At 42.3% G+C, this 24,480-nt stretch overlaps 1 protein-coding gene across 3 annotated transcripts in view; it reads left to right on the top strand.

Annotated features, from left to right (window-relative positions):
- Nucleotides 1-24,480, top strand: part of cacna2d4a (calcium channel, voltage-dependent, alpha 2/delta subunit 4a) — an 80,584-nt gene continuing 56,104 nt past the window's right edge. Inside the window, exons 1-28 of one of the 3 annotated variants that reach the window (XM_070992508.1) lie at nt 1-1,201; nt 2,149-2,346; nt 5,994-6,075; nt 8,720-8,836; nt 9,012-9,071; nt 9,337-9,499; nt 9,589-9,720; nt 10,123-10,183; nt 11,540-11,690; nt 12,530-12,604; nt 13,940-14,029; nt 14,111-14,224; nt 14,350-14,428; nt 15,458-15,591; nt 16,059-16,076; nt 16,693-16,770; nt 16,856-16,936; nt 17,052-17,126; nt 17,232-17,318; nt 17,434-17,505; nt 17,663-17,724; nt 18,007-18,074; nt 18,160-18,205; nt 18,312-18,409; nt 18,629-18,722; nt 18,846-18,938; nt 19,364-19,491; nt 21,479-21,547. In XM_070992508.1, the coding sequence (XP_070848609.1) occupies nt 2,171-2,346; nt 5,994-6,075; nt 8,720-8,836; nt 9,012-9,071; nt 9,337-9,499; nt 9,589-9,720; nt 10,123-10,183; nt 11,540-11,690; nt 12,530-12,604; nt 13,940-14,029; nt 14,111-14,224; nt 14,350-14,428; nt 15,458-15,591; nt 16,059-16,076; nt 16,693-16,770; nt 16,856-16,936; nt 17,052-17,126; nt 17,232-17,318; nt 17,434-17,505; nt 17,663-17,724; nt 18,007-18,074; nt 18,160-18,205; nt 18,312-18,409; nt 18,629-18,722; nt 18,846-18,938; nt 19,364-19,491; nt 21,479-21,547 (2,503 nt within the window). In that variant the 5' untranslated portion in view covers nt 1-1,201; nt 2,149-2,170. The remainder of the gene's footprint in view (nt 1,202-2,148; nt 2,347-5,993; nt 6,076-8,719; nt 8,837-9,011; nt 9,072-9,336; nt 9,500-9,588; nt 9,721-10,122; nt 10,184-11,539; nt 11,691-12,529; nt 12,605-13,939; nt 14,030-14,110; nt 14,225-14,349; nt 14,429-15,457; nt 15,592-16,058; nt 16,077-16,692; nt 16,771-16,855; nt 16,937-17,051; nt 17,127-17,231; nt 17,319-17,433; nt 17,506-17,662; nt 17,725-18,006; nt 18,075-18,159; nt 18,206-18,311; nt 18,410-18,628; nt 18,723-18,845; nt 18,939-19,363; nt 19,492-21,478; nt 21,548-24,480) is intronic. The other 2 variants (XM_070992509.1, XM_070992510.1) reach the window with 2 other exon arrangements.

The following is a 24,480-nucleotide window of genomic DNA, read 5'->3' as shown; positions in this document are numbered from 1 at the left end:
AGAGTTAGAGGGAGATGGTGTTTGTCTGTGTGTGTGTGAGAGAGAGAGAAATGCCGAGAGAAAAGGAGGGATGGAGGGAGGAGGGGTTTAATCCTGCCTGGATTATGGTATAAACTGGTGCCGGAGAGCAGGGAGAGATACACTGGAGAGAGAGGGAGGGAGAGAGAGAGAGCAAGAGGAAGTCCCACTATCCCTCCATCCATCCATCTTACTCTCCATCCGGTAGCGTATTTGTGTCCCAGTGCTGCATGCTTTTGGTTGGGATCCACCAGGACGTGAGGTCATCTGGAAGGAATCATTCAGCAACAGAGATGTCAGATAAAGAAAACTGGGAATATGTGTGTGCTCATTTTTGGGGATCCTTCGCTGCCTGACGCAAGGGATTGAACTCGTGTGAAGCCAGAAGTTTTACTAGGACGACCCAAGTCTTCCATCGCCCTCCTTTATTTGTCCACTGGTGTCCTGTAGATCCAAGAGAGGGAGCATGGAGGAGAGGAGTGGATGATGGGAGGAGTAGAAATAGGATTAAGACGTGCAGGAATATGGCGAGACTCCGATGGGACTACTGGTGCGCAGAAGTGACCTTTGACACCGGAGACAAGAGCTTTCTAGACTCTATTGAACGCCGGGGAAACCAGCTGAGCTGACATCAAATCATCAGTCAAACACTTTTTTATTTGTTTGTTTGAACCTTTTTTCCAGACCCGCATGTCTGAAACGGTTTTAAAGCTTTGACCACATGACGCTGTGAGTAATCTTCAGTACCATTCTGTCTATGATTTGAGGAAGTATTTTAATCTTCCTGCAACCCACTTTGAGGCACCAGCTTGTGTTTCTTTGAAATTAGCGTCCTGCATTACTGGATAGCACACGGGATTGATTCAATCTCCCAGGAAAAGCAGCTCTTAAGTCTTTCCACTCAAAGGCTGCAGCTTCTCGGTATCGTTCTGAGAACTCTGCGACTGCTTTTAGGATGACATACTTTCTCTGTTTATGGATGTCAGACCCAAGCTTTTCGAGGGCAGGCCTCGAACTGTCACACATTCTTTACATGTCACTATGGATCCTTGTGCATTTTAGACTGTTCAGCTACAAAGTCTGCCTCTCTTGAAGACTCTGGAGAGTCTCAAGAGTTGAGCAGTACATGAATGTCTTTGAGAAAACTGCGGATTGAAGCTCTACATTTCTGTAACGATACCAGGCAAGTTGATAAAAAAAAAAAAAAAAAGTGTTTGTGGGCTCCTGTGTGTGTTAGTGTTCCCCTCTGATGTCAAAATTAGCACTTGTAGTACAAAAATGATGCCCGAGTTTGAAGCGGTCATAATCAACACTGTTTGCTCGTACTCACAAACACACAGAGAGTTAGCTCAAGCAGCTCTATGGAGCTTTTTAGCATCTTTTGGCACAGTGTTTTGGTTAATACTTCACTGTTTTGGTACTCTCATCGCTAGCGTAGCTTAGCTTTTAGCTTCTAAAAACCCAATGTACATCACTTCACCATGGCCAACAACAAATAGGCAAAGTTGGCAAGTAGCTGGTGTACATAGAATGCTAATGTTGCTACATAGCTGCTGGATGAATAAATTAGCAAACAATTTGCAACATCAACTTAAAACCTGAAATTTGCCATTACGTGTGTTACATGACAAGTTCCTTTACCTTTGATGGTTGAACTTCAGCCAATGCTTCTTTCATCCACTGAAAATAATATGTAGAACTCTGTACATGAACTGTCCGAATGCACACATGTGCTCTTATATTGAGTTTGCCATCTTTAGGGATTCAGCTGGTCACATAGTAAACTTGTCATGGAGAGCTGCAACGCATCTGCCTTTACACCTCAGGCAGGCTGATGCTCTTGTTGCTCCTCTGCAAAACAAAAATGTTTTCAGCTCAAGTTTGGGACTTGCTCTGTGAAATTTTATTCATTTAAACAAGCCGTCATCTTTTCACATTGTTTTCAACACTCTAAAGTCTTCACAGATTGTATTCAAGCCATTATCAGGGGTTTACTTCCACTGATATGACAGTCACCAGCTACTTCATTGCACCTTTGACGCTCCCCTCTCTCTGTGCTTGCACTGTGACCCAAGCACTTCTAATCTCACTTTGCTCTGTCCCAATTTCATCCTTTTCTCTTGGAGCCAGCGTGCAACAATTGCCGAACTGAATGCGGATCGCAGCAGCTGCAGGGATGAACCGCTGGAGCTGGGGAAATGCTGGAAATGCCAATAAATCGGACAGAAGTGGGCCGCGCAGAGGAAGGCTGATGATGCTGCTGTGGATTATCCTCTCCAGCTCACTGTGCCTGATGGTCGACGGCCAGATGAAGATCTCACCAGAAACGTGAGTTACAGATGCACTCGACAACGATGACACTGACTTTTTACCCCCAGGGCCTGAACTGTCAGGAGGAACAAGATCTGTTGTCAGTGTAAAGCTATATATCCACTGGAAACAATGAAAATGGGAACTTTTCACTTTTGGTTGTATCACAGCAGGTATAAATGCAAATCATGGAGGTTTTATGGGGACAAATTTGCTTATTTTTCACACAAAACATCAATTTTCAATCCATAAAACTAAATCAAAATCCTTTCCCTGCATTCACCTAACTGGATGCTATCATTTGTAAATATATAACGTGCTATGATTGCACCCTCACTTACAACGGGAGACAACGTGGTGCCATTTAGCAGAGAAAAAAAGCAAGTTAGATGACCACAAACGTAGTAGTGCTTTATTAAGACATTACATCAGCTGTTGTAGCAGGTCATTTCCCTGTGGACACCCTGGCAAGTCCACATGCAGCGTTACCCTTCTTGAAGCCACACGTCACATGGATGAGCCAATAGTGTTCTTTCTATTTTGGCTGGTGACTCCACGCAGATACATATGGGCCATATGGGCACCGGTGGGGTATAACCGAGTGCCAAACTATCCTACAGCCTCTCTACAGCCAAATAAGGTGAAGTTGACGTATACATTTGGCTAATACTCTGACATTAGAAATACAGTAACAAATGTACAGATAGAAATAAAAGAAAGTAACAAAAAAAAAATGTTTGCAAAATAATGACATTCCCATCAGCCTCAGCTATACTTTGTGTTTTGTGCTAATTAGCATGCCAAACTAGGATGGCGACCATGGTTAGCATTAAACTTGCTTAACATCAGCTGAATGTTAATACTGTGAGCTTGTTAACATGCTAGCGTTAACATGTAGCTCATCAGTGTGCCTGAGGACGCCCTCACAGAGCTGCTGTCAGCTGATTCAATGCGCAGTAGCAGCTCACTGTATGTAGGACTCCAAATGACATATTGAATACTGGAGATCTTTATTGATTCGCAACACTAAACAATGACTGTAATAATAAAAAAAAACCTAGCAAATCCATTCACATTTTTTCAATAATGTGTACAGTCCTACTGATGGATTTATTTGCAGTTGTGCTCCAACATCATTTCAAGTCTTATAAAATGTAAACTTTTATCAGTAAAATTTCCATTTATTCCTATTCTTGCGGAGGGCCCTTTAGTGTATGATGAGTTGCAGTTTCTCATGTCTATTGTTGACATCTTTTCTAATGACAGATACAAACTTTGCTTTTTCTTCATGATTATATTGATTCTTATGATTAATTTAGTTATGGTCTTTCCTCTCTTCAAATGTGCATTCAGACCATTCACATTTCAGTCTGCTGCATACGGTGGTGTCTCCAAGCATCGCTTTTTACTGTAAAAAGCCTGGAAAAAACAGATAATCAGAAATTAAACACACAACATTTCATAACACAAAGATGGCTTTTACATGAGGGACTTGCAATAACTCATAATGCTTCATTATCCCCCCCCCCCCCACACACACACACCAGTGTTCATTATATTTATATTTCTTTTGGGAATGAGAGGCTGTGTTTGTTTGCTCTCCAGAAGCCAGACGAAGCTCTTTTCCCTGAACAGTTTTCAACCCCCCTGCTGACTAAAAACACTAGCAAATCAATACAGTGCTGTCAGTCCACAGTAGCCCATTAACTGCGTGTTTGTGTGTTAAAGTAGAGGGGGTTCAGAGAAATACACAGGGAAAATGCACAGCTTTTTGTGAGTAGACTTGCACTGACTGGATGTCTGATGAAGCCTTTTCCCGATATAGTTTGTGTATTTCTAAGTTTTGTACTTCTGAAGCTCAGAGAGTGTGTGTGCTGTCACTCGGCAGGCTGGTGTGAGACTGAGGGAGATTAGAGCTCCAGGGATGGCAGAGTTCAGTGGGCCAACACAGGTCACTGAGCCCAAAGTGCTTCACTCTGCCTGGGGAAGATTTGGCAGCAGGGCCCCTCTGGCTCTGGAAGTTAGCGGGCCATGACCAGAACATTTCAGGCCAGGAAGGTCAAATCTTTAGCCTCAGATGGAACATCGTTCTGCTGCCATGAGGAAAACCGATAACTGACAATAAGACGCCGACAGCAATGACACAGTTTTTGAGGAACAACGTTTTTTTTCTGCCTGTGTAACACTTCAGCACTCCTCCCAGGAAAGGCTTCAGAAAAATCTAAACTATTTATTAACCTTGGCTTGACCCAGGTTTGGCCTGCCTAAGGCTCTGTCTTAATCTGACCTTGTTTGGCCTGCACAGTGGTGCTTTATCTCACAGCAACAGCATTACAGACTTACATGCAATACACAAGTTCCTCTAAATCAATCATGTAAATGAATCAATTCCTCATTTTTCTGTCAAAAAAAAGCAGTTACAGTGATCTCACTCATTTCAAGGCTGCAGTCAGGAGAGCCCTGAACAACAGAGGAGTGTTGACAGCACAACACTCCTCACATGTCAGAATAAACATGTCAACAAATCATCAGCCAGTCTTCAGTACAGAGGCTGGAAGGCTAGCCGCGGCAACCCTGCCTGCTAACTAGCAGCGATCTGGCTGGCTCCCCATAGGTTGAGCCATCTGTCACATCCTGTCTACACTCTAACCTCTATTACCTTACCTTGGCTGCATTCACATGGAGGATTTGTAGAATTACTGCATGTTATTGAGCACAGAGTAACCGCTTGAACTGGCAGACTGTCTGCTTTTACTGTCACCTGAACAGTAATCTGTTTTAATCTGTTATTGGTGGATGCTGGGTAACCTCTTAACATGATTGGCCGGGTATGCCCATGGTCACCTTCAGTACAGACGGTCTTATTAGCCCTTGTTTTTCAGGCAAGGTACAAGTGAAATAATAATAAATAATGTGGACAGATGATGATTTAGAAACAGGCCTTATGTTCTTATCGAATTAGTTCAAATTCAGGGAAGTCTGGTGCTTTACTTTACTGCTACGTCTGGTAGTGAATTAAGTTATTTCAGCTTTAAAGTACAACAAATTATTTTTAATGGAGCCCTCAGTGTGCATTCACACTCAGTTTATTTCAATGTATTTTAACTATTTCCTCAATTAGCACAATAACTTGCAGGTCCAGTCCATAATGAACAAATTTATGTGCCAAAATGTCTTTAATTTAGTTAATACCACTGTCTAATAAGCCACACTTAATGAAGCATTTGTAAGTTACACAACCAATGGATTTATGAATAGGTGACAGATCATTTAGTAGTGTTTTATGGATCACTTCTAAGCACCTGATAAAACCACCTTTTAGGTCTTTGGTTGATTGGATCTTGTGACCACTTACCCTCCAGACATGGCCTGCATTTATTAATGAATGATCAGCGTTCCTACCTAATAGAAATGATGAATTTTTCACAACCTGGCAACCTAAAATATGTTCTTATTAATGGCCTGTAACTTATAAGCCCCCTTTAAAGGGTGGTTTAGTAGAAAGTGGTGCCCTGTCTTAATGCCTACATTCCTAATTAAAAGCACCTTGAATTTCCTTGTTTAAATGTGCTGTACAAAGGAACTTGCCTTACCTTTTAATTTATTGCACAAATACTGAAAAAGCTTTGATTACCTGTCACTGATCATGTTTTCCCCGTGTCCAGGGTGCAGCAGTGGGCAGTAACCTTTGGAAACCAGATATCTGCCCTGTCTGCTAGATACTCTGGAGCAAAACTGCTGCAGAAGGTGACACATGAACACAGATGCAAACACACACACACACACACACACACACACACACACACACACACACACACACACACACACACACACACACACACACACACACACACACACACGCTGTTAGACAGACAGGAAGACACATATGCTCCCATTTAATCCCCTTTGGCTGATCATCACTAACATACAGTATATGACCATACCAGAGAATGGTTCCCAATCTACACGTATCAGTCTAAATGTACCACCGGCCAGCTAATGTTACAAATAATACAGTTTGACCTCACAGTGATGGCTGATTGCATTCATTTTCTCATAATAAGACGCCAAAATGTGTTTGCTGGCAATTCAATATTCCTTTATTCGTCCCGCGAGGGGAAACTCCATAAAAGGAAAGAGCAAAATATAAAACACAGAACTGAAAGCAGAGACACTGTAAATGTATTTTACAGTAATATAGACAGTGAGATATAGAGCACATGACATCATCACATCAGACTGAGACGGGCGGGGTCAGCATCCCCTCCCCGTCTCCTCTGCTCCATCGGCCAATAGGAGCACGACTGGCTGGCATACAGTTGTTGTACAACATCTGCACATGGCCCAGAGACCAATGTGATGACACACTTAACATCCTGAACAGACACACACTTTTACTTTAAGAGATGGTAGGTTTTTTTTGCTGTTTATTTCTACAGCACGACATTTAAGACCATTATCGTGTTTAAACTGAGACATACAGATAATGTCATGGTGATGTACTAAAGCCCCTTGAACTGAGTTCAGTTTGACTGAATTGTGTTCGTGTGTTTGTGTAAGTGTGTGTTTTAGTAATTAGGATGCGTGGTTTTCCTCTGCATGCCACCCTGTAGAATCCCTAGCAGGCCCATTCACCATCTGCCGCACACACACACCCCCACACACAAACTGTGCGTCACACAGCCATGCACCTACTGACCCTCTCCCTCTGCAGCGTATAAGAGTAACTTCCAGAGAATTCAAACAAAGCAGTGCGTGTCGCTTGTTGTTTTTTGTGCTTGAATTGTAGGCTGGATTAACCTCTCATAACCTCAAAGTTTAGCTGGTAGAAACAAAATGGTAAGCACCACGCAGGATGCAAAACACTGACCGACTTGATCCAGCAGCCCCAGAAACTGTAGCAGGAAAATATATTGTTGTAGCAGTCGTACCAGTTGCTGTAGTAGCAGTCTCAGTAATAGCAGTATTCAGATAAAATATAGGTATTTTCCTCCCAGTTGGGTACTTTATCTTTTTGTTTAGGCAGTGATGTGTAAAAAGCACCCAGTGCAGTAGTTTCATCTCCACAACACAAAGCCATTAATCACCCACCTCTGTGTAATCGATGGCTTTCTCGTTATCTGTGGAACATTTACTGACTCTGTCTTCTTGCCTGAGTAAACGGAATAGGATGCTGAGTGTTTGAAGGTAATAAAACAATGTCGGAGCTTTACTTTTGTTGGAGAGGGGTTTTTATGGTTATTGATAACTATTTCTATGATGTTATATCCGTTTGTCTCTCTTATCTGCCTAATTCAGGCTTTCCCTCCACCGTAAAGGAAACTGGAAAGCATCATCTGTGAAAGTGAAAATAGAATATATCTTACTCTGGATGACAAATCGGACATTTAGTTCTTTCCCACCAGTTTTCTAGGTTGTCGCAAATTATGTTTAGGTCAACGTGTTACCAAATTCATCACTGAAAGGGCATTTCACACTTTTACTCTGAGGAGTAAAGGAGTAATTATCGAATGAAGGCAACAGAAAACGAGTCCATCACCAAAACAAATACTACTGGATGTCTGCCACCTGCTGTCACAACCAATGCTTTTATCACCAGTGCAGGAAATGAACCTTGAAGTCCACAGACAACAACAGCATGTGATCCCTCACATTAATTTATGAAGCTGCTTTAATTTAGCAGCACAGCAAACAAACCCACCAACCAGCAAACAGCCAGAAAAATACATTTAGTTCAATCAAAGACTCTTAACATGAGAATGATGAAATAATATCTTTAATATAAATTATGCTGAGGATTTAATTCTGATCCGACACCAGCATGTTATGGGGTAACTTACTGAATGGAGGAGCAAAAGATAAGGGCTCGTTTGATGACTTCAGTGGCCACTTTAACAATGTGAATGATAAGGGAATTATGAACATGTTTCATGAGACCATTTCAAAGCCAGCGCAGTCGTTATAGCATGCACAGATGTCGGTCAGGAGATGGTCTTCTTGTGGCACCACTCTGTCATATTGCAGATTAGAGAGGGGGTCTAGGGAGGGGATGAAGTCAGGGCTTGACCCCCATCTATAAGCTAACTGTAAATGTGGTGTGTCTGTGTGTGTGTGTGTGTGTGTGTGTGTGTGTGTGTGTGTGTGTGTGTGTGTGTGTGTGTGTGCGCAATGTATAATACCAGGATCTATCTTCCATGGTAATGCGTGCCTCTTTGTGTTTGTCCTTTTCCACTGTGTCTTAGACGTAATATAAAAATACAGTGACATTGGGCAGAGGTCCAATGGAGCGATATATTATAAACATGACCCCCTTTTTTCTGTTTTATTGACTTACTCAAAGTCAATCAAAGAAAACCTTTTTACTGATGAGCCCACTGTGTCTGTTTTGAAGAAATACAAGGATGTCGAGAGTGTGGTGAAGATAGAGGAGGTGGACGGAGAGGAGCTGGTGAAAAATTTTGCTGAGGAGATGGAGGAGATGCTTGGGAGGAAGATGAAATCTGTGAAGGTGACCATGACGCATTCTGGAAAAGCAAACGCACATTTCAGTGTAACCAGTTTGACAAACGCTCTTCTGCAGACGTGATCTTGTTTGTCCAGATGTAATCATTGTGTTATCTTACGCTTTTTCGTCTTTCCTACGTGGGCAGAGTGTATCATTAACCTGCTGCATTTTATCACAGAGGCTGGCAGAGGCAGCAGAGGATGCTGACCTTTATCATGAGTACAATGAAACAATGGAGGTAGGTGACAATATGCTTCAATATAAGAATGTACACCTCTGTGCACAGTTTGTCTAACTGTACTATATGTGCAGCAAGATACACACCATCATAGCTGTAGCTATATAAAATATCATAAAGCATGCAGGACTTTTATTAATGGCCAGATATGCAAAGTTAACTGAGGTTTTTACAGGTCAACCATATGGAAAAACACAGTATAGCTGCACATGTTTTCAGTTTTCTACTATCAAATAATCTCATCATCCATCACTGTTCTGTCTAGTTTGATTACTATAACTCCCTGTTGATCAACACGGTGGATGAGGACGGGAATCCGGTGCCGCTGGGGGGAGAATTTGCTCTGGAAACAAATGAACACTTCAATAAACTGCCAGTCAACACACAACAGAGTAACATACAAGTACCCACGAACGTCTACAACAGAGGTAAAGAAGCACGGACACACGCACACACTGTACAACACGCCTGACTGCCAGTCGAGCATCACTTTCTGTCTTTCTCTCCCTTCCTGTAGATCCAGATATTCTGAATGGAGCCTACATGTCTGAGGCCCTGAATGAAGTGTTCATTGATAACTTCCAGAAAGATCCAACCCTCACCTGGCAATACTTTGGCAGCTCTACGGGCTTCTTCAGGCTGTACCCAGGTGTGTGCGCACATCGGAGTCTCCCACATTTGGGATGGGAGCGTGCATCTGCAGTTGTGCGGCACAGCGTTAAGACAACATGAATGGAGCTGCGGATGAACATCCGGCCACGCGAGCTGAACCGTGCACTTACACAGCAACTGACGGTGCAGGAAGCTGTCTGTCAAATGTGATGACTCAGTCTCAGCTACAGTATGGCTGCTCGTGGGTGTGGAAATAGTAATTAGCAGAGGATTTGTGACACAGCTTGTTTTACTCATCTGCCACCTCATCCATCTCTCCCTCATTTGACAACCTGTCACTATCCATCCGTGCACCCATTTGTTCATCCGGCCGTCAGCCAAGCGCCATCTGAGCGTCAGCTTCTGCTAAATCTCTCTGCCTTTGTGTCTCCCTCTCTAGGGATCCAGTGGATTCCCGATGAAAATGGCGTGGTCACCTTTGATTGCAGGAACAGAAACTGGTAAGTCCCTCATAGACGCCTTTTGAACAGCTGTAGCTCTCTATATAGTTTGTAAGAGCAAGATAGTGTTTCTCAGGAACAACCATGACAACTCAGCTCAAGCTGAGGCCTCATACCCCAGTTATGGGTACTGGGCCACTGGGCACCATTAGGAATTCACTGAGTGTCTATGGCTGTAGGTTTTTCAGTGTGTCTTGCAAGTTGGCACCAGTCTGCCCATATCAGCGACTACTTGCCCAGTTGAGCATGTTGAATCAGCGGCACAGGCACAGATGTCTCTCTGACTGGCTGTCCAGCCTCTCGAATCACTGACTTTACCCATTTAGAGCAGTCTATCCTTATTTTCTGCCTCCAAGTGCAGCTTTTAACCGAAGTTGTGAGGTGATGGGATCCGACGCAAAGCATTTCACCAGTCAGACTTTGTTCCAGTGTCAGTTCTTTGAGGTTACCTTGGTTTATTTGCCTCCATTAACTCGTAGATTTATTTTACGCTCTATTGTATCAAAAAACAGAGACAGAGCCAAGGTTTGACAGAGACATTTGATCTCACTGGCGGTGGTAACTCTGTTGCAGCACAGCTGGATTTATAAAGTAACAGGTCCAGTGTGTAAGGGCTTTTATCAGTTGTGGCCAAACAAATCAGATTTCTAACTCCTATTACCCTTATGAGCCCCATTTGTGGGTGCAGCCTGCGGCAAAGACAACAATATATGCAGTAATTGCATAAGACATGTTCAAAGCTTGCTTATACTGTACATCAGCAAGCTTATAGCCTTATACAAACAATGCCGAATGACAGATGGACAATACGCCCTTTTCACAGCAGACATTTTGACTAGTAATGGTGGAAAAAGCACAGGTGTTACTAATTATGTAACTAACCCTGAAACTGAGGCAGCTAAAAGGAATCCAAGCATCATCAATATCATCATTTACACCTGTGCTTTTCCCTCCTGCGACATGTCAAAATGTCTTCTGTGTCAAGTAGAATCAGAGCTGGATTACCCTTTTACGGGAACTCAAGTTCCAGGAACTCTGTCTGGCTCTCAGACAGAACATGCTGTTTCCTGGTAGGCGGAAATCAAGGAGCAAGTCACTGTGGGTCTGGAAAGTTGCCGATCACAGCTGCTCTAGTGGAAATCTCATTGATGTTAATGAGCTTGCAATGTCGGGGGATGATAATAAGGAGATGAAGAGGAGCGTGGATGGAAGAACTGAGGAACAAATAAAAGGATGAACCTTGAACTCTGCTTGTTCTGTCTGTCTGCTAGACAACTGGTAAATAACGTCTGGTCTGTTCAGCGTTATTAGGTTGACATTTTAATAACAAGAACTCAGCTCGCTGTCTCTTTCTAGGTACATCCAGGCAGCCACTTCCCCCAAAGATGTGGTGATCGTGGTGGATGTCAGTGGTAGTATGAAGGGCCTCAGACTGACCATAGCCAAACACACCATCAACACAATCTTGGACACACTGGGAGAAAATGACTTTGTTAACATCATAGCTGTGAGTACAGACAAGGCTCACCAGAGGCCCAGAGCGTCTAAGTCCTGCTGAGCGTGACTCTAAGATTAACACTCTTAAGGCTCAAATACACAGATAGGCTAATACACAGGTACAGTATGGAGACTGGGGTAAATACATGCAAACAGGCCCAAACACACACATCAAACATTCAATTCCAACCAGACACTTATCTTCAGTAACATCAGAGCTTCAAATTTCATTTTGTTTTTCGCTTTTTCAGGATTTTGGCTGCGTATAGCCCTACAACTACAAATCGGTGTAATAAGCATGGTTTATCCTGGTATTACTGTGTGTGTAATCATACGCCTGGAGCAAATCCGCTGCCCTTAAGCTGTTTTTACGGGGAATTTAAAGCTACACTCCTTTGGATGGAGTGACCATGCAGCATAATGAAAATCAGTTTCATTTTAAAATGAGACATCGTCAATCTGGAAAAGGCTTTAAATCTCACTTTCTTTCCACTGGCCACTGTGAAATATGAACAAATATGACCAAAAAAAATGCTTCCAAGAATATTCAAATTTCCAACTTTAAGAATAAAATCCATCTAGAAAACAACAGCCCATGCCGTACATACTTTATTTTAATAGAACTGCATTCAAATTTTTTGAGCTTGCATATACTCACATTATTAACAGTTCAATAAATGTTGTGTGACAGAATCTGAGTAAATTTGTGTAATAAAGTTAAAGGATATTGTGACATTTAGGGATTGATTTGAGGGTAGTGAAGCTTCAATAACCAAAGTTTATCATATTGACTGTTGGTCATGCTGATCATTGATGATATTGTCTCATGTATTCGGTGTCTCTCTCCAGTACAGTGACTATGTTCGCTACGTGGAGCCCTGCTTCAAGGGCACGCTCGTTCAAGCTGATCTGGATAACAGAGAGGTAGCACACGCACACACGGGCTCACAGCTAATTAATTCACTTGACCTCTGCCAACCCATTAATCGTAAGCTGTTATCTAACTAATCCTCCAAAGACAAAGATTATGCTGTCATCGCATCACAGTTTAAACATCACAGGAAATGTCTGTTATCAGGGTTTCAACCTGTTCGTTAGAGGATTTAGCGTTGAAACGCTCAGAACGAGTTCATGCTCGTGTGTGGTACAAGTTCTCTGATTCTGCGAGTGTTTTAAGAAGACCTCCCTGCCTCCATCTCCTCTCTGTCATCCCCTCCACAAAGCTATGACATTTTTTTCTCTTCTCTTCTCTCTTCCTTTGCACTCTTTATCTCTCAAAATATTTTTTAAGTTTTTTTTTTTTACACACAACACCATTAATATCTCATTGTTTCACTGCCGCTTTATTTTCCTTTTTTCCCCTCTTTATCTGTTCTGCTGCTTTTCATATACCAACACCTGCTCAGTCTGCTCAGTCTTTGTGTGTGTGTGTGTGTGTGTGTGCATTATGTGTTGGATATATGCCCTACTTTCACTCCCCTTCACATCATCGCAGATCAGGTGAGGTCACTGGCTGCTGACAATTTTAAGTAGGTCACATGACCTGTCAGCGGGGGATTTGATTGGTTGAATGCCTAGAGAGGCAAGCTGTAACAGAATGGGCTTACAGATGTTAGCTGACACACTTATGCACAAACTCATGTTGGAGCACACACATTTACAGGAAGGCAATCTTCAGTTTTGTGGCTGTTATATAAGATACACATTCCCGAACAGCTATTTATCTTGTGTACGCCCACTGTAGGTCAGAATGAGTTTACCCGACCTGTAAGAGACACTAATGTGCGTATTTAAATTCATTTTAATTATCAAAGTTTGGACAGGTCACTAAGAGAACATGCAAAAAGTCTGATGGGAATTTTTTGCCATAACATATTCAAACAATTTATCTCTATGCTCTAAGAGCACTTGCATAAAGCAGTAATTAGCTTTAATTTGTAAGGGGATATCAAAGATGGAGCCCCATGAAAGCTCAGTGCACACAGCGGTGGAAGCCACAGCAATGTGGCCTTTTGTCATAGTGTGTGTGCATGTGTCTGTTTGTGCATGTTGATTAATCCTGATTACCTCCTGGTGTTGTAGTGACTGTCGCAGTTGGTCAGTGTGCCAGTGATAATCCCTCCTTTACACTCTTTCAGTCACTCCCACATGATCTCTCTCCCTCTCCTTCTTTCTCTGTGATGACCTGCATTCACCTGCATTTACCTAAACAGCCAAACCCATGGTTTACTGATTTGTTTGTTGTGTATCTCTCTGCAGCATTTCAAGCTTTTGGTCGAAGAACTTCATGTCAAAGGAGAGGGCAAAGTGAAAAATGCAATGAAGGAGTCTTTCAAGATCCTCAATGAGGTTTGTGCCTCTCTGCAGCAACTGCTAGCTCTTAACGATACACACCATTGCTCACAATAAAAGCACATTGTGTGTGTTTAGGCTGCAGCACTGGGCCAGGGCAGCCTGTGTAACCAGGCCATCATGCTGATAACGGACGGAGCCATGGAGGACTTCCAGGATGTTTTTGAAGAGTTCAACTGGCCAGAACGACGGGTATGACACACAAGCATGAAAAAATGCAAGCACCAGTGAAATGTGCTGTCAGCAAACAAACACACATCAGTGAGTGTTTATACAAAGCTGTTTGGAGCTCACCATACACCTTATTGTCTCTCCAGGTTCGAGTGTTCACCTATCTGATTGGTCGAGAGATGACATTTGCTGAAAATGTTAAATGGATTGCCTGCAACAACAAAGGTAAAAGCCAAAGAATCTGGTTTGAGACATAGAAGTTGCAAGTCAATTTTTCTTTGACAACATTTGGAACTGGACGTTAAGGTGATTTCAGAGTAACAGGTGTGGAAACTACAGCAATTTCTTACTAAGTCTTGAATAAAACAAGAGCAAGAAAGGGGGTCTGCTGGCCCTCCGCGGTGTTCCCAGGTGGTGCTGCATGGGACTGGGTATCAGGTGCTGCCCTCTTGTGAATTACATGGGGTCATGCAGCAGCTCAGACCTGAAAATAATCGCTTTATACTGCTCTGAGCACATCAAAAACCCCTGACTAAATACCTGATTATCAGAACAGATACAGCGTAAACACATCCCTGGCCAAAAAAATATCATATCTGCGCGTGTGTGTGTGTGTAATGGGTAACAGGTGCACTCCCTTCTGTTGCGTACACTGGCAGTTGCTTCTGCCAACAACAAAATACGTATCTGTCATAAACAAACATGCTTATTCTTACATTCCTGCCAAAAACCTACTATATGCAGCTGCAGTTTTAGTTGAGTAAGCAGGTAGAATACAATAATATTCACAGAAGCACTCTTGAGGAGACGTTAGAAAGGGGATAAAGGTTGCACATTCACATATTCAAACCTGGCAGCGCTTCAGTAGCCTGTTGTCACTGAGCAGCTTCACTGCAGGTATCCCATTGACGTCATTGTCTCCCACTTGTAGAAATGCCATAAACGTTAGACGAAGCCAAGCTTTAAAGAACGTCAAAAGCACATTTGCATTGATGGGAGATTCAAGCTGTTTTTTGTTTTTTTTTTCATTAAAAACAGCTTAGTATCTTTGGGAACACCGGGTTCTCTGATGTCGGATGAATGACTTTGCTCCTCTAAATGTAATACCCAAAGGCCAGGAGCAGAAAGATAAAAATAATATGGTGAACATTTTCTTTGCTAAAATTTATGGGTCCTGGTTTTTCCATCTGAGCACAGTGGTTTGTGATATATGGTATGTGTGTGTGTGTGTGCACGTGTTTGTGTGTGCTGCAGGTTACTACACACACGTCTCCACACTGGCTGACGTCCAGGAAAATGTTATGGAGTACCTCCATGTTCTCAGTCGGCCAATGGTCATCAACCACGATCACGACATCATCTGGACTGAGGCCTATATGGACAGTGTGGTCAGTCTGCGCCTCTCATCATCAGCACACACTGTCATCTTGCGTCAATATTATGTCGCATACATAATCAAAATGTCAGGCTCATTTAGGAGCTTGTGCCATTTCTTTTAGTGGCAACCCATTGTACTTTCTGGAGGTCTAGTTATCTCTGTGCCTCTATCCATGGTGCTGAAACATTCAAAACCTCCATCCAATTCATCCCAGATGCCAAGAGTCTCCTACTGTAGCAGTATCCCACAGTAGCAGCTACACATTACTTTAACAGAGAACATAATCCTTCACATCTTGCTATCAAATAACCCGCCTTCCTATTTTCTCAATAATTCCTTTTTTCCCTTTTCCTCAGCTACTTATTTCTATTTTCTCCTTAATTTCAGTATCTGTTTTCATCTGTTCCATATGTGGCGTATCTTTTCACTGCCATTTCATGCTTGTTGTCTTTCCTCCCCTTACATCTCCACCTTCAGCTCCCCACCACACAAGAGGTAAACACATAGAGCTTTAAGTTGACTTAACTTAGTGTTTGTCAAGTAACGTTGCCACGTAAATTACAGTGTATAGTATCTGTAATGTCTTGCTTAGCCTTTTATTTACAGCCAGCGGCGAACAGTTTCTAGTGGTCTCGAGTAGCTTGTTAATCTAACTTTCCTCCATTGCTTCAGATGCTACGGCTAGCTTAGCACCTGTAGTTCGTTAGCTAGCCTAGCTTAGGCTTTTCACCTGTTGGCATGCCGCGTTGACATTGCTACTTAGCTATCACTTTTCCTCGAGTTTTGAAACTTTTTCTTCACTCCTTTACTCTTTACTTAGCCAATTTTGCAGGAGCATATAATTTTAAACTAAACGTTATTTGAGTGAACATTTAGCTTTAGCTTTCCCTCTGTTAGACGTTAGCATTAACGTCAGTTAACTGACAGTTCAGTCAGCCTTAACGGCCAAATTTAACATTGCCTTCCGGTCCATCTCCGTTTCACTTCCTTTTCCCCCTGTGGTCAACAGGAATGAACCCCTCCAACTTCATTTCGATGCACAGTTCTTTTCTCACAACTTCGATAAATAGTTTATCTAGTCAGTGAAAACATTGTGTTTATTGTGTATCAGCTGTTCAACAGTCAGGCCCAAAGCCTGCTCCTGATGACCTCGGTAGCCATGCCCGTGTTCAGCAAGAAGAAAGAGACTGTAAGTATGAGCTGTAACAACCATCACTGTCACCAGATGCCACCTGAACTTACGGATTTATCAGCTTTCTGTGTGTTTCCTGTAGTTGTCTCATGGGATTCTGCTGGGAGTGGTAGGAACTGATGTGGCCTTGAGAGAACTGATGAGACTAGCTCCAAGATACAAGGTAAACCATCCACAGTCTATTCTGTGCCAGGAACAAGGATGAAATACTATATACGCAGACAGTATTGCCTCTTCTGAGAGCAGATTCAGAATGCCATGTTAATGTGTCTCTTCAGCTGGGTGTCCATGGTTATGCCTACCTCCTCACCAACAATGGCTACATCCTGTCTCATCCTGACCTTCGACCTCTGGTACAGACAGAGATCATATTGTGCAGTAAATTGTTGCAATGAAGCAAGCATGCTAAGATGTTACTGGTTGCTAAATTCTTGTTTGGCTGTTTGTATGTTTGACAGTATAAGGAGGGGAAGAAGCTCAAGCCAAAACCCAACTATAACAGTGTTGATCTGTCGGAGGTGGAATGGGAAGACACTGAGGAGAAAGTGAGTAACACACACTCGCACACACACATTTCTGTCTTTGTTTTCTCTTTTCTGTGTGTGAGTTGTGTTGTGATGAGACCAGGGCAGTGCAAAGTATGTGACTTTTCTGTTTCAGCTGCGGACAGCCATGGTTAAAGGAGAAACTGGAACCTTGTCTTTAGATGTGAGAACTTCAGTGGATAAAGGAGTGAGCACTTTTGTTTTTGTGTGTTTGTCAAGGCAGCAAGCGGAGCTGTCAGAAATATTAGATCACATTCCTTCTCTTTCTTTGTGTGGGTTTTGTTGTCTTTTCTTGTGTTATGCACTGTCTTTCTTCCTCTCTGCGATCTCTGCGTCTCTCACAGAGGAGAGTGATGTTCCTGAAGAATGATTACTTCTACACTGTCATCAATGAGACACCATTCAGGTTCGTCTGATTGCTTTCAGCTCAGCGGGATTACTTGACGTGTCAGGTTTTTAAATGTTACATCCATCATTTCCAACGAAGGGACAATTCCACCTGCATGCAATGATTGATAGCAAAAACATAGCATCTATCTAAGTAATATTCAGGTCTTTGCTACACATTTGGTCAGAGGAACAACAAATATTTATTGCTAGAAATAACTGTTTTTATGAGCATGATTCATTCTGCCCTAACTATAATATAAAGGAAATAAAATAATGTTCTCTTATCAATGTTTTGCAGTCTGGGTATAGTGTTGACCAGGGGATACGGACAGTATATCTTCATCGGAAATGTCTCTGTTGAGGAGGGTAAGTCTTTCATTTCTGTTTCAGCCTCTCTGTATTTGTGTCTGCCTTTCTTTCTCTCTCTGATTTTTTTCTGTTTTTGCTTCAGGTCTCCATGACTTACTGGCTCCAGACCTGACCATAGCCAACGAATGGTGAGTACTGTGTAATTAGGAGGTGTCATGGGATGGCGTTTGGAGTTCTTTGTGAAAATATGACTACAGTACACTTTTGTAGATGCATGCTTGTGTGCGCTTGTAGGACCTACTGTGAGACGGACATTGACCCGGCCCACCGTAAGCTGAGCCAGCTGAAGGCTGTGGTGCTGTACCTCACTGGCAAAGAACCAGATCTGGAGTGTAAGTGGACACTTTGATTTCAGCACATCATCTTTTGCTTTAAAAAAAATAATACACACTTTTACCCTGCAATTCCTCAGCAAATGGATACTGTATGTTCACGTAGACACCAGAAATCAGAACACAAAATAGCGCCCTCACACAGCATCCTTTAAACACCACTGAATCCATGTCAGCTCTGTTTCTGATGTCTTTTTTTTGCTTTGATTTTCTGTACAGGTGATGGGCTGTTATTGCAGCAAACTCTTTTTGATGCTGTGGTCACAGCTCCTATGGAAGCCTACTGGACCGCTCTTATGCTCAACACATCTGGGTGAATATTAACACACACACGACCAGATAAATGTACTATTAATTGAGACATGGACTTTTTACATGAATGCTTACATTTCCTATCTGTCTCATTGTGTTCATTTTCTTTCTCACCCTCTCTCAGTATGGACGAGGGGATAGAAACGGCGTTCTTGGGGACCCGTTCGGGCCTGATGAGATTCCAGAGATACACTGGTATTGAGAAAAGAATTGCCAAGTAAGTCAGAAAAACACAGTCAGTTTGTATTTTAGATATCATCACATCATTAGTCATACCACAATTTCCTCAACCAAAAGGGTCAAAACTAAGTGTTGTTTATGTGAGAGTGATGCCAATTAAAGATTTGAATTGAGGCTGAAATTACAGTATTGTACAAGTCCGCCCTCTGGTGGACAATAGACGGAAATGTTTTCTGCTGAATCCCAGTTGCAGTCTTATTACTCCAGCCATGCAACTGGTTACAGTATTTACATGCAAAAACAGTTAATGTTGCTCACACATACATACAGCGCACATTGTGTGTGGTATATTTTGGCTGTGTGTCTTCAATAAAATTTTCATTTCACTCTTCCTTCTTTGCTCTTACCATCATTTTTAGGCAGTAGATAGTATATTTTTTTTATATTCTTGTCTCTCCCCAGGTCTTTCCTGACCTCCACAGACAAGGAGAATATGTTCACACTGGACCATTTCCCAGTGTGGTATCGCAGAGCAGCTGAGTACCCAGCTGGACAGTTTCTATACTACCTGCCCAGGCAGGAGACGAGAGGTAGAGGAGTTACCTTTACTGAACAAACACACACACACAGGCGCACACAAAACACTTTTTGTACTGTTTTATTTCCAATTTTCTCCACCACGTTCAGCGGGTTGAACCAGAAATCTCTTGTTGACAGGCTCATTTCTCTCTAGCCTGCAGGCTACAACTGCTCCTTTCTGTTTACTTGGTTGTATGTTTCTGTTGTTTGTATCCGACACAGATTTTTAAAGTTTGAAAAATGATTTTTTTTTGGGGGTTACTTCACTCTTGACTAATATTCTGTTTAGTGTTATTCCTCACCAGAGTTCATATTCTGGGAATTGGGCTGTGGTGAAGAATAATCAGCAGCTCCAGAGTGACAAAGTTAACAGTCATCGTGTTTATCATCACATCACACTAACACTTAACTCCATCTTTAAATCTAGTCGAAAGATGAAAGTCAGTCAGTTGTGAGCACAGCGTGTCTCTGCCTCTAGATTTAATTTCCAGATTTAGTGCTATAAAAAACACATTTCTTGCAAAGTGCTTTAGGCAGCAACAAAGTACTGGACTTTGAATTTAATCTTCCTGTCATGGTGGAGATTTAAATATAATTTTGTTGATATGCAGTATATTAATTCAGTATGAGGCTGATGAGACTGCCCTTCCTCATGATATAATACAGGATGTGTGCATATATCCACTTCCTCACTTAAAGTAAGCATACATATATGTATGTATGCACTGAATATAGAGTTGATTTGATGCTCTGTTTCTAAATCTTGTTTCAAGATGGTGAAAAATGTTTCATGTTGCTTTACATCGACAGAATGAAATATTTTATTACACCGCCATCATTTCGAACCTTGACCACAAAGTACGAATGTACAGAAATGGTCTTATATGTGTTCTAGGTTGATGTTAGATTTAGTTTGTTGTGTTCAGACATATTCAGGGACTATGAGGCTGACTATAGCGCCGCCTTGAGCGCAGAGGAGGTGGAGCTCCAGGCGGAGGAGGGAGGGAGGAAACGGAGGGAGGCGGATGAGGAGGAGGAGGAGGGTAGAGGAAAACTTTAACTGATACTTGGCATGCCTCCTCTTTTTGTTTATCCTCATTCTGTTCTTCCTCACCCCTAATTTCAACGCATGACGAACGTTGTGATCTGTCTGATTCCTCCTCCTCCTCTATATTTTTGTCTCACTGCACGAGCATGCAATCAAAGTACGGCAAGCTCCTCTCCTCTCTCAGCGAGCCAGTAAGGTGTCTGGTTCCTTTGCGTTGTGCTCAGGCAGCATCCCTTCTGCCTTCTATGCATTCTTCAGATCTGGCTTCATGGAGTTTGCTGACTGCATTATCTCTGTCGTTCTGTTCTTACGTCATGTTACAATATTCAGAAGCAAAACCAAGAAGACATCTCTCGCTCATCAAAATTGAAGAATTTCCTGAATGCATGATTATCGTGCAGGCCTAGACCAGTTTTGTCTTCAAGGAGTGAATAACAGAAACACAAACATGGGGCACATGGAAACACATAGTACACACGCACACACACACAGAGTCCCTCTGTTCTGAGTGTGTTAGTCAATTAGCTCTCATACTCTGTGTTACATAAACGCTTAAACTGTTAATCTGGCTGGAATCTGTGGTTTGGTGACAGTTGGCATCAGTTGGCATGAAGGCTGCGAATAGACACACTGAAGATGAATGCATGGCTTTATTAAATATTACCTACCCAGTCCAAATCAATCTGTCACCCACATATTTTCAGACACGTTTTGGCATATCTGCACTAACATTTCAGCTGTCACTATCACTGCTAGTGTTCGCAGACTAACAAATGCTGTATTAAGTGTGTGAGAAAAGTGAATATCTCTGGGAACATTTTCGTTTTCATTTCTTTTGCATGAATACACTCATGCATGTGTGTGATGTTTGCATGCGTCCATCCATGTTTCCACATGCATGTATTAATAAAGTACTGTCAATTCTTGCTAATTGTGTGTTTCTCTACCAGCAGGGAGGATACTGATTAGCACAACGGCTGTCACTGTTACGGTGGGCAAGAAAACTGCAGTCGCTGGAGGTAAGATGACAGTTTTTGTTTGCATTCACACCTTGTTTGCGTGTCTTTTGCACGCATTTTCTTCCATTGTTCCCTCTGTTTTTCTCACTCCTTTTAAATCTTGTCTTTCCCTCACATGCACTTGCAGTGTTTTTCACTCTTTCTTAACTTCTCTTGCAAAGCGCCCTCTCTTTGCATTTTTAATGCATCCTCTGCCTCCTCATTCTTGGCTCTTTATTTCTTGTCTCAGTCTGTCTCTTCTAGTGGTTCCACACGGTGAAATTGACTGGCTTTGACTTTGATTCGTTGGCGATATTTGAACTTGCTGATTTGATGCTGGTGGTACAGTAGCATCACCTTCTAATCAGCATTTTGGCATAGATGTGCTGATTTGTCACTTGAACACATGGCCGTGCTTTTTTGGATGCACTGGAATCCAGTCCAAGACCAATTAGTGGCAAACTTACATCTTTGGTTGTCATAGTTTGGTGTTCACTTAAACTTCTTCTGTCGTTGTACTCACTGGAAGTTGCTGTGGATAAGCTAACAAGGTGTTTTGATGTACCTTTGTTGTGTCTGGTTTCATCAGTAGCTCCTAAGGTCTAATTTCACTGCTTCTGATGATTATTTGAGTGGTATGTATCTTTTCAGATGACTCCATCAAAAAAAGGTTTATAGAGCTTCTGTCTTATAGTTCATACTCTCTGGCTTTGTTTCACCGCTTCCTGATGGGTGTGTTATTGTGTGTTTTGTCCTGGTAAACCCATCTGTGACTGACACACTCATCATTCATAATTATCCGGCTGAGACAGGGCTCTCTGGAGCTGCATCCCAGGAGCATGCGTGTGTGTGTATGTGTGTGTCAGAGTGTATACCTGCACTCTCTGATGGACAGAAACAGAAAAACACTCCATACACAACCACACTCACACACAAACATGTGCTTATCTGTTTTTCACAGCTTTCGTAATGGTCTCAGGCATGAAAATCGTGTTATATTTGGAAATGGAAACCAGGGAGAAGTGAGAAAGAGTTCACAATAGATGTGTTTCTGTTGCTCTCTTAATGTCGCTGCCTCTTGTTCTTTATGTTTTGCTCTTTTTCCCTCCATTTTGCGTCATTCTTTCCTCTCTCTGCTTGTTTGGAAGCATGAACATCACAGTATGTCCAGTACAGAGCTCTGCTAAAGCCACCTGTACCTTTTGTAAATTCTCAGTAACATCTAAACCAACTATTACATCTAAAAACAGCATTTACAGGAACATAAGAGTACAGGAGCAAGAAAGAAAAAAGATCTGTATTAAGTTATATCAATCGATACAAAGAGGTTTTTTTGTGTGTGTTGATGGTAGATTATCACACAGTGGGCACCAATTGGAGGTCAAAGGTCATAAATTGTTGAAGTTTTTATGCACTGCCACATCAGTGGATGTCAAGTGGAACAGCTTTTCTACCAGCTACTTCACTTGAACAGAAACATACAGTAAAGGGAAAAGCAGTATCAATGTTTCATGGACTCTTTCTCTCTGACTTCCTTTAACACACCCTCGCACAAGGATACACACACGCACAATCGCACTCACATTCGCGCACTGCTCATCGTGCTTCACCCTGTGACACTCTTCCTTACCCTGTTAAACCCTCACATACGTCTCTCTTTTCTTCGCCTCTCTCCTTCGAAGCTGTCAGATCTGTCTCCCTTTTCTTCGCCGCAGTTTTTTCTGTCTTTCTCTTCCCCTTGTTACTCCTGTCTCCCTGTCGTGTCACGCTCTCTCTTTTTCCTTTGTTCGCTCACTTCCTCTTCACGTCTGTTTCTCGCTGCTTCTGTGGAAGCGAGGGTCACGTTTACCTTATGAACACAATAGGATGTTGAAAAGCGGCCTTGTCAGGGGGCTCGCATACTGTCCAATCACAAAGCTACACTGGACTCACCTTTGACATGACTATTATACTTGAATGTGTATTTATTACCAGTACCTTGATGCAGCCTTTATATGAGAATCAATGTATATACCAATTTAGACATTTAAATGCAACGGATCATTCAGATGTGACTTCCTGACTATCACCGCTGCTGTGTTGCAGGTTTGCACAAAGTATGCAGCGAGTAACACTGAAGCATTTCGTCGACTAAATTGTCAAACATTCACTTTATGAAGAACACAGTGCATAGACCTCTGGTAGTTTATGCAACAGAGCTGTGCTTTGGGTGAAAATTAATGAGTTTCTATTAATGCAAATGATAAGTCATATTTGCATGGTCGTTAAGTGGCTGGAAAGGTTGTAATTCCATTCCCGACCACTGCGTGTCAGTGTTTGTCTGAACAGAATCCGGTCAGTTTTACCCCAGTGCCTCGTTGCAGTTTGCGTTCAGCTTTCATGCTGATTTGGTGGCAGATTTAATTCCTCCTCCTGTGATGAAGGCCAGGGATTCTGTATTTCAGAGGCTGATCCAAAATCAGTCAACAGTGACTACAAAAAAAGATTGTGTTTATGCTGTTCTAAGGCTCAGCAATGGATTAGTATATCTCTGTGGCAGAAGTGACGGGCTGTATGTAAATAAACCTAATACGCTCCTTTTGACAGAGAAGCAGACTGGAAGAAACAGAGATAAGTAGGTAAATAGAAAAGACAGAGAGAGAGTAAGTAAAGAACAGGATAGAGAGAAGATATTTGACATGGAGGAGGAGGAGAGGAAGCAGGGAATGAGGATAAAAACGAGGGAGAAGAGGAGGGAAGGTGAGGGAGGTGGAAAAAGTGAAAAACGACACACAATAGACCAAACAGCGAAGGATAAAGAGGGCAGCGATGAGAGAAATGAAGGTGAAAAGACTAAAAAAATGATGAGAGGAAAGGCGACAGAAAGATAAATGGAGACAAGATAAGTGAGAGGAGAGAGAAGATGAGAAATAGAGAAAGGTGAGAGGAGATAGAGGGCATGGGACAGAGAAAAT

Source organism: Chaetodon trifascialis, chromosome 22 (assembly GCF_039877785.1).
Source record: "Chaetodon trifascialis isolate fChaTrf1 chromosome 22, fChaTrf1.hap1, whole genome shotgun sequence".
Lineage (NCBI taxonomy): Eukaryota > Metazoa > Chordata > Actinopteri > Chaetodontiformes > Chaetodontidae > Chaetodon > Chaetodon trifascialis.
The sequence above is the reverse complement of the archived record's forward strand: the minus strand, read 5'-3'. Positions and strand labels throughout refer to the sequence as shown.